The following is a 9,688-nucleotide window of genomic DNA, read 5'->3' on the forward strand; positions in this document are numbered from 1 at the left end:
GGCGGCGCTACAGCGAGGCGGAGCGGGAGGACGACCCCAACTTCTTCAAGATGGTGGAGGGCTTCTTCGACCGCGGCGCCGGCATCGTGGAGGACCAGCTCGTGGAGGGGCTGCGCACGCGGGAGAGCCTGGAGGAGCGCCGCCACCGCGTCCGCGGCATCCTGCGCATCATCAAGCCCTGCAACCACGTGCTCAGCGTCTCCTTCCCTATCAAGCGTGACAACGGCGAGTGGGAGGTGGTCGAGGGCTACCGGGCGCAGCACAGCCAGCACCGCACCCCCTGCAAGGGAGGTGAGGTCCCGCGCATGCGCCCTTGCCCCGCGCTCCCGCCCCACGGCCCCGCCCCTGTTGGCGACCCCGCTGTTCCTTAAGCAGTATTGCCAGATAACGATCGTATTTGTGCGATCATTTTAACCCTTGTACGATCAATAAGAGTTCAAGTGTTCAAAATGTATGATAATTGTTGAGGCAGCAAATTGATACCGTTTCTGCAAAACCCAAGTTGCACTCAGGGAGTCTTAACTGACTTTTGGGTTTGCTGTTAGTGCTTGCTTCAAAGTAAAGAAATATTTCAACTTTACCCAGTCCTTACTAGCAACTTACAGGGAGCAATATAAAGTAAACAAGAAGACTGATTTGCCTGCTTATTTGTATGTTTGCACATTTTTTTTTTCAGTGTATGATAGTTTTTCAGCAAATACAATAGTTTTGACCTACCAATAGGATACTTTCATATTGAAGGCCTGGCAGTGCTGCCTCCGAGGCCTGGTGCTTCTCCCACCAGCTGCACACCCGGCAGTAAAGCAGCAGCTGAGCAGACCCGTGTACAGGCCTGTGCCTCATTCAGTAGTAAATCACTAGAAACAGATACCGTCCTATTTTTGACTGTCCCCCTCAACAGAGCCCCACTGGGAGAGGCGGATCCACTCCGGGCTGGCCAGACTGCTCAGGCAAGGCAAGGCTCAGTAACCATCTCTGTGCCACTTGCCAGGAGTTGTCCCTTCTCTGGGAAGGTAGAAAGGGAGGGAGAGTAGTTCCCCTTAGCTGAATGGGCAGCCTGCCTCCACAGCCTTCACTTGCTGTCAGCAGTTCTTCTGTCTCGTGTCACCCCAATGTTTCATTGTGAGGCATCTGGCTCCCAAAACACCGTGCTCTTTTTGGGGTGAAGGTGCCTTTTCTGAGCCGGAGCAAATGGTGGAAAGTTCAGAAGTCACCCAGAGAAGGGCTCAGCCCTGTTTCCAGCTTTAAGGAGTCTGGAACCTCAGCTACAAAAAAAATGAGTGTAGTTCTGAAGTGAGAAGTAGGGGGAGAGGTGATTTTAACCCCTTTTGGGTGTTCGTAATTCACACTGTCTGATCTTTGCACAAAACATCCTCGTGCAAAACTGGGGGGAAAAAAAAAAAGGGGGGGACAGGTTAGTTTGGCAAGGTTTCAGATGGATGTATTGAAAGGGCCAAAAACAAATGGTCTTCTAAGATAAAGCTGACTTGGTATGTGTCCAGCCAGCTACATGCCCCCCTCCACCACCATCCCACAAGGTTCAGTGCATTTAGTTATGCCTCCTTTGAAAGAAGTGAGAGATTAATCTTAGCTGGTTAAGAAGGTTATGTTCCTTAATGCTATCCTAGACTTGGCCAGGATTGTATCTCCTTGAAAGACGGAGTTAAAATGCATCAGGCCTGGATCATATCATAGTCTGTACTGCATAATTTTTTTTTTTAATTGTGTTAAAAAGTTTGAGACCATTTCAGGAGGATGTATGATCTTAGATTGAAGGGACTAGTAGTGAAATAGGCAAAAAAAAAAAAAAGAGTCATTATTGACTTCAAGATGAACATGAGCCGTCAGTGCCAGACAGCAGCCAGCAAGGCCAGCCATACCTTGTCAGCCGGTCCAGAGAGATGATATTCCCCCTCTATGCAACTTTGGTCAGGCCGCAGTTGGAGTACTGTGTCCAGTACTGGGCACTGCACTTCAAAAGTGATGTGGCCAGCCTGGAGAGGGTTCAGAGGAGGGCCACCCGCTTGGTGAGAGGGCAGGACTGGGAGAAGAGACTGAGGGACCTGAACCTGTTCAGCCTCAGCAAGAGGAAGCTGAGGGGTTCCCTGGTGGCTGCCTACAAGCTCATCAGGGGAGATCAACAGCAAATAGGTAGAGGCCTTTTCTCCCCAGCACCACCTGGGGTGACAAGGAACAATGGTAATAAGCTGATGGAAAATAGGTTTAGGTTAGAGATCAGAAGGCAATATTTTACAGTTAGGGTGGCCAAAATCTGGAACCAACTTCCCAGGGAAGTGGTCCTCGCCCCTACCTTGGGCAAATTCAAGAGGAGGTTGGAGGTTCGTGTGTCTGGGGTCTTGTGAACCCAGCATTCATTCCTGCCTGTGGCAGGGGGTCAAGCTAGATGATCTGTTCAGGTCCCTCCTGACCCTAGCTACTATGAAACTGTGTATAACAGGTCGCCCTTCCCAGCGCCATCTTCTAGTACTCCGCACCTTGCGTGGGGCACCCTTGGATCCTTCTTTGGGGTTCTTATGTCCCACCCTATACTGGCCTGCCACATCTTGATGGAAATTATGATGATGTTCTTGCGAGCGGGAGGCTGCTTATTGTATTGGGTATGTTGGGCCCTTTCCCCTATGTGGGACTGATCCCTGATTTTCTCTAGCTAGGCCTCCCCTTCTAAACCCACTAAACAGGGTTTGACTCAGAGGCTCTAGCCTTTTCTGTTGTCTTGAGGCCTGTGGCCCCTTTTCCTGCTCTAATTTGGAGCCTGGCCCAAAGGCTCAGGTGCCAGCCCCGCAGCTGGAGGGCCACAAGCCCAAAACCAGGGGATGACCCAAAGCCCGCAGCCTCCCAGGCCACAAAAAAAGCCACTACCAACACAAAGCTGCACCACAGGTGCACCAGAGCTCCCCAGCTTCTTTAAGATCATGCCTTGCTGGCACTGGGGTCTGCCCCCTCTCTGGGGCTTCTCGCTGCCCCCCTCTTTGGGGCTGGGGTTCCCACTCTGCCAAGGGTCCCCTATGAGGCCTTCTCCAACCCTAATAGCTTCACCCAAACCTCCGGTCTAACAGCAAACAATACACCAGCCCCAAGGCTATAACATAACTACAAACCGTCTGGCTAAAATCTCATTCAAACCCCCCAGGGTTGCTCCATCCCTCACCAGTCTCCAGAGCTGCTTGTGTAGTTCTGGCGTCTTCCCTTCACTCGCTCCAACTGAGCTCCTTCCCCCTTGGCTGCCAGCAGGGAACTTCTTCCCTGGCTTCAGTCCTGGGGTTTAAATGGGAGCCAGGCCCTGCCCCTTCCTGTCAGCTGACTGGTAGCAGGGGTGGGTCACTGGCTCCCCCTGGGCGCCCCAGCGACCACCCCTCCCTCAGGTTACCCTAGCAACCAGCACCTGAGTAGCTATTCTGGCTCTACAAGTAGCAGGCACCTTAGTGCCCTGATACACTATGATAGTTGAAGTCTTCCGGTGATTTATGTAATAATGTATCATGAATATAATGATTTTTTTTTACTATAAAATGGTAGGCAGTGCTGTCTAGAATAGATAATGACATTGCATCCACTACTATAGTATTGAAAGACTAGTAAAGTACTCAGCAGCTATGTTGATTTCTTCATTTAGTACTCTGAACTATGTTGGTTTTTTCATTGCTTTTTTCCTTTTTTTTATTTCATGTTTCAAAGGCAAAAATTGTATTCATGTTTTTCCTCAAGGAGGGAGGTTCCTGCTAGTGTCACTGCATTTTCTTTAGCTGTCATTGCCAAATGTCATAGAACAGGAGTTGGCAACCCCTGGCATGTGTGACACATGAAGACATTTTGCCTGGCACATGTGCCTTGGTGGATGGCAGAGGACGGGCAGAGGATGCCCTGCCACAAGAAGGATTGGGCCCCTCACAGACTCTGGCACAGCAGCCCAGCTGCCTGCCAGTCAGCCCAGGCTCTGAAGAGGCCCCTGCTGCCTGCCACAGAACTTGGGCTGCTTGCAGTGGGCGGGCAGCAGGTGGGCTGCAAGCAGCTGCACCAGGGTCCGTGGAGCCCCAGCCTGCCTCATGGCAGGCAGTGGGTGCGCACACACCTCTCAGTGGATGGTAGGGAATGGGCTGGGCCTGCATGGCCACAACCAGAATTGGGCTCCTCCTGGTTCCCCTGCAGTCTGCCTTGCTATGCTAAAGTCTTATAAATTGAGGTTGTGGGTGTTTTTGGCACTCGTCCCCAAAAAGTTGCCAGTCCCTGCCATAGAGCCTTCAGGCTCCAGCATTTAATTCCTTTTCAGCAAAGAGGCCCTGCTTTTGAGTATTCATGGCAAGAGATGGGTTTGTGGGAGAAGGCGAGAGAGGAATAGTGCATGAGTAGTAAAACTATATTTTACTTATGTTGTATAGGATATATCATCTTTGATCTAGGTAGAGTACTGATCATTAATAATCCAGCAGCTATTGAGACCAAATAGACAACACATGCTTGTTAGGAAGTGTCAGTTTATTGTAAACTTCAAGTTTTCAGATGCTTTCAAACAGTTTGTTTAGATGAGACTATCCCAGCTGCAGGGAAGGTGCTCTTGTTTAGCACTTGTGGGTGTATCAGCCTTTGAGCTTCTGCCTAATAGCTGTATTCAACTTTAAGCATCATTATTTTTTACTGATATGAAGGCGAAGGATTTTTTTTGTTTCCTCCTTTCTCTCTTGGCTCCTGAGAGAGAGAAAGGAAGAGATTATTGGTACTGTGGTTTTTTACCAAAACTAATTTACTTCTGTGAGGCAGATTTCCATTCATAATTTTGAGTCATCCTCCTCAAGACTGTTGATCATGTGCTGGTGTTACTGCTTTTGGCTTCTAAAAAAGCATCAGTGTAATAAAATGGGTATAAGTTGCACGGAGCTGTCTGGAGTCTTAGAAAGATGCCATACTGCATTGTATAATATTTGGAAAGCTATTCTCCAAATTTAAACTTACGTTCTGCTGAAACTGGTGGTTTGGGCCCATCAGCTCTCCATTTTATATCCAAACAGATTCTTCAAAATTTGCATATATGGTAACTATTACACACTTTTTCAGCTGCTTATACTTGAGTGGAGGGGAAAGCACTAGCTAAAGTATATGAAAGCAGGGCTCAGTTTTGTATCATAAATTATCCATCACACGGGGAAAATTGCTAGCTATGGTCACCTCTCACTGAGGAGTGTGGAAAATGGTCTGTGCAGAAATGACTACCATCTCTGCCATACAAATTGTTTCAAGGAGATAACTGGCACATGGAGTTTTTGGGGAGGCTTTTGGGCCAAGACAGATGCAGTTCCTAGGTTTTTTTCTGTTGCTGGTGAAGCTCTATTTCAAACTCGTAGTAAAAGGAAAGGTCTTGATGTGGGTTGATATATTAGAGGAAGAAACTTCATATTTTGATAAAGATTTATGTTTTATACTAGATGTAAAAGAATTTGTGGTTAATCCCAAATAACGTTTGAGCAGGTGTGCTTCATCTTGGTAAATTATTATTAGTAAGTACATCAATGTCAGTAATCAAAATAAGGTCCTGAGTAATTTGTGAGCTTCAAGTATTAGACATGTTGTAATCAAATTTGGCTTAATGTCCTTATTTTAAGTCTAGATAAGGAAAATACTTAATCTAGGTCATAGCAAATACTAAGCTGAAAGATGAGAGATGTTATTTCCAAAGATCAGTATTTAATATTCTTTACATGTTATCGACCAAGGATTAAAGTATGTTCTAGGGTTTAAGGTGCATAATACTATAAAGACCTACCTAACTCGCAGCAAGAAAAAGCAATTTCTGTGGCTTGATCATGGCTCGAAGAACCAGTTTCACAGCGGCCCCACCCATTGGTGCTGATTGTCAGGGAGTCCCCAGGGGGAGGAGGGACTAGGAGGCAGATGCCATCCTGACTTCTGGCTTCCCTTCATGTGACCCAGTCCCTTGGTGCTAATTGGCAGAGAGGCACAAGAGGACAGCTGCAATCTTGCTGCTGCTCTTTGTGCCCTCCCGCCAGCAGATGCCTTCCCCTGTAGCGTGGGCTGCAGCAGCAGCAAGGACCACTGGCTCCCACTGGGGATTCAGCATTTTATTTTTATTAAGTTTTTTGGTTGATATCCTGGGAAATCCCAGCTAATGCCATTGTTCGCAGAGAGTGCCATTTTTTTTGCTGTTTCTGCAAAAATTGTGAAACTACAATTTAAGTAGGTCTCTAACTATAAAGCAAATATTTCTCTTTAGTGTTCTCTTGTTCTACTTTATCATTCTCATGTCCTGTTCCTAATACCCATGACAGACATGTCTTAAGAAGTTCTACAGTCCATTTATAGCAGGGTCGACATCATTTTTGGCTGGAGTGCTAAAATCACCCCAACCTCCACCCATGCCTTGACTTGGTGTGCCAGAGATGGGGGAGAGAGAGCCACAAGGGGCCCAGTCCTCATTGCTGGTAGTGGCTGCATGCATGCATACAGGTGGATGGCAGGGGAGGGGGTCAGGGTTGCACTGCCCTAGCCCCTTCCCTGCCATGTGCTGCAAGCTGCATGTAAACCTGCTGCTGTCACGGAGCTGGTGCTGGATCTCCAGAGCCCAGTGCAGCTGTTTGCAGCCTCCTGGCTGCCTGCTGCAATTGTCCCAGGCTCTGGGCAGCTGTAGCAGGCAGCCAGGAGGCTGCAAACACCTGTGCCAAGCTCTGCAGTCCCAGCACTGGAGGAGCCAGGGTTGCATTGTCCCAGCCCCTTTCCTGCCATGCACTATGAGCTGCATGTACACCTGCTGCTGTTACCGAGCTGGTGCCAGGGCTCCAGAGCCCAGCGCAGCTGTTTGTAGTCTCCCAGCTGCCTTCCACAGCCAGCCCAGGCTCTTGTCAGTTACAGCAGGTGGCTGGAAGGCTGCAAACAGCTGTGCCGGGCTCCACAGCCCCGGCACCAGCTCCATGTCGGCGCGAGCTGCATACATGCCTCTGGGCAGATGGTAAGGAAGAAGCCAGGGTTGCGCTGCCCCAGGCCCCTTCCTAGCCATGCACCCAGAGGTGTGCACACAGCTGCCTCAGCCACAGAGCTGGTGCTGGGGCTGCAGAGCCGCATGTAGCTGTTTGCAGCCTACCAGCTGCAGCCAGCTTGGGCTCTTGGCAGCTGCTGGCAGAAGCTGCCCAGAGTCCGGGTCAGCTGTGTTGTTCCAAGGAAAATTGTCTCATGTGCCATGCTCTGACCCACATGCTGGGGGTTGCTGATCCTTGATTTATAGTGATGTGTAGTTTCTAATGTCTGGATGTAATTACTGGTATTTACAAAATCTAAGGCCAGTAATTTTAGTAGTTAGGTATTCCAGTGGCAGCAGTAGATTTTATTTGCATGTCCCTCTTGTATGTGTAAGTCAAACATTAAGATCTAAGAAGTGAATAGAACAAATTTCATTGGCTTCAGTAGGCTCTGGATTCCTTCCTAATTCTTGCACCTGAAAGTGAAACAGACTGTCTTGTAAAAGAAAAGCAAAAAATACACAGCAAATTCCTAATACTTCTCATGGTCTAAGGCAGGGCTATCCAACTAGTTTGAATTGGCAGGCTGGAACCAGACTATGGAGCTTCTTGTAGGTTGGACAACCCACCATTGGCAGGGCAAATGACAGCTGCATTAACTCTGGTGTGCAGATTTTGCTGCCACATCTGGCCCAGCTGCCAAAAGACATCCCAAACTTGGAGATCTTGATCTGGAAATCCGCTGGCAGGGCAACCAGCTTGATAAACACAGTGCTGGAAGGCATTCTCGAAAGGGTCTCAACCTGGAAATTCTGCAGTGAGGCAAGCAGTTATCAACCCTGTTAACAGTGGTTCTGGCAGTTGTGCAGAAGAATGCTGCCATTGCTCAACCTGCTGCAGAATTTTTGGCCCTGCAGGCCATGATTTAAATACTCAAAAGCTGCCATTTTCATAGCCCTGGTCTATAGGTAATGTAGATTAAAAAAAAAAAATTAAGGGCTTACAAACAAAAGCTGGTTTAATCCAATAAGGTACCCTATTCCATGTCAGTAGCAGTTCAACCTATGTAGTAGTTCAGAGAAGAAATTGCTGCTCAGTCATAGGTGAAGGAAAAGTCCTTTGACCCCTTTGAAAGAATAAAAATAACCCCTCTGCGTATTAAAAATGCTGTCTGCTATAAGTTGATAACTTGTTTTTCATACCCTCAAAATTAGAGATGCTGCCTTAAATGACATTTCCACTTGTATCTTCATAACATTTCTTTTGTATTTCAATATTATTAAAGAGGTAACTTATTGTATGGGCAAGAGTTGAATATAAGTAACTCAAAAGGATAGATTTTATTTCTTTTCATGTTTAGGTGTCTCCTTTCTCTAGGAGCACTTAAACTGCTGTGAATTTGTCCAGGTTGGTTCTTTAAAAATTCTGCTTGATATTATTTGTACAAATCTTAAAGGCTTTTCAGTTTCTGGGTTGAAGGGAGAAGTAAATGACCATAAAGTCAAATAAAAGATTATTTCCCTTATTCCATCAAAGACTTGTAGAAAAGAAGAAACCATTTTGTTGTCATGCCATTCTTGGAGGTTATTACATTAAGTACTTGTGATTTACCATGCATTCCCCCCCAACCTTCTTAAAACGGAGCTAATGCTTAGTGTTGGCTGAAGTGAAACCATGGATCATTCTTCCTTCCTATGTTTAAATGACGACTCATGCAAAGAGGTAGTGTTAACAGGAAACCACAGCTGCTCTTGCTCATCACAGTGGCAACAGCCTAGAAAACTACAATCCAAATAGGGTACAGGAAATGAGAGACAGCAGAAGTACAGCTACTTCAAGGCAAAGTAGACTAGCTGTTTCCAACTAAAATAATTAACCTTTCTTAAAAATAAAATAGTGTATACTGTATAAGATTTGTTTTATGTCATTTTCAGCATAACATCCAGGTACTTGCAACTGTTCATTAACAGATGAGTTTCTGAAAGCATATAGGGCTTGAATAACGTATAGTTAATGAAGACAGTATCTTAGGTTTGCATACATTAGCATTTGCTGTCAACTTTACAGCTGCTTAGTAGTATAAAAAGGGTTAAATGTCTGTTAATAGTTAATAGGACTCATTTACAATGGATGCAAAGCTTTTAGACTATTTTTGTATAATCTTTGAACTGCTTAAAACCTGTTCAAATGCCAACTGACTGTTTAGGGTGCTAGGCAGACAAGGTTCCTTGGGTGAATTTGATATCTTTTATTAGACCAACCCAAATGGTTGGAGAATAGTTATTAAGCAAGCTTTCGGGTTCAAAAACCCTTCGTCAGGCTCAGGAAGCTGCAGCAGTTGGTGTGTGCTCTTCCTGGATGGAATGAAAAGTAAACAAGCCAGGGGCTGGGCTGGGCGGGGGAGTCAGTTGCCAGGCAGATTATAATGTATCAAAAATCCAATGTCTATGTTTAGTCCCTGATCTCTAGTATCCAGCAGGTTGATGAAATGGAGCTCATAGGCTCGTCTCTGGGATGTGTTGTGTAAATTTCCCTTGAGGATCAGGACTGAGAGATTGGAGAGAGAGTGGCCCTCCTGTGAGAAATGCGCCCCCACCGGTAATTGGGTGTTTCTGTCTTTGATGGATTTCCGGTGTGCATTCATTCTGGTGCGCAGTTGTTGTCTGGTCTCTCCTACATATCTTCCATCAGGGCATTTGGTGCTT

At 46.7% G+C, this 9,688-nt stretch overlaps 2 protein-coding genes across 2 annotated transcripts in view; one reads left to right on the forward strand and one right to left on the reverse strand.

The window, feature by feature from the left end:
• SHLD2 (shieldin complex subunit 2) overlaps positions 1-3,308 on the reverse strand; it is a 123,937-nt gene extending 120,629 nt beyond the window's left edge. The window contains 2 exon segments of the mRNA XM_006029509.3: positions 718-1,384; positions 3,170-3,308. The gene's annotated coding sequence lies outside the window, so the exon portion shown is untranslated.
• The window catches only part of GLUD1 (glutamate dehydrogenase 1), a 68,555-nt gene that overhangs the window by 21,833 nt on the left and 37,034 nt on the right, over positions 1-9,688 (forward strand). Inside the window, exon 2 of the mRNA XM_006029512.3 lies at positions 2-291. Coding sequence (XP_006029574.3) covers positions 2-291 — 290 coding nt within the window. The remainder of the gene's footprint in view (position 1; positions 292-9,688) is intronic.

Source organism: Alligator sinensis, unplaced genomic scaffold (assembly GCF_000455745.1).
Source record: "Alligator sinensis unplaced genomic scaffold, ASM45574v1 scaffold374_1, whole genome shotgun sequence".
In the NCBI taxonomy this organism is placed as follows: Eukaryota; Metazoa; Chordata; order Crocodylia; family Alligatoridae; genus Alligator; species Alligator sinensis.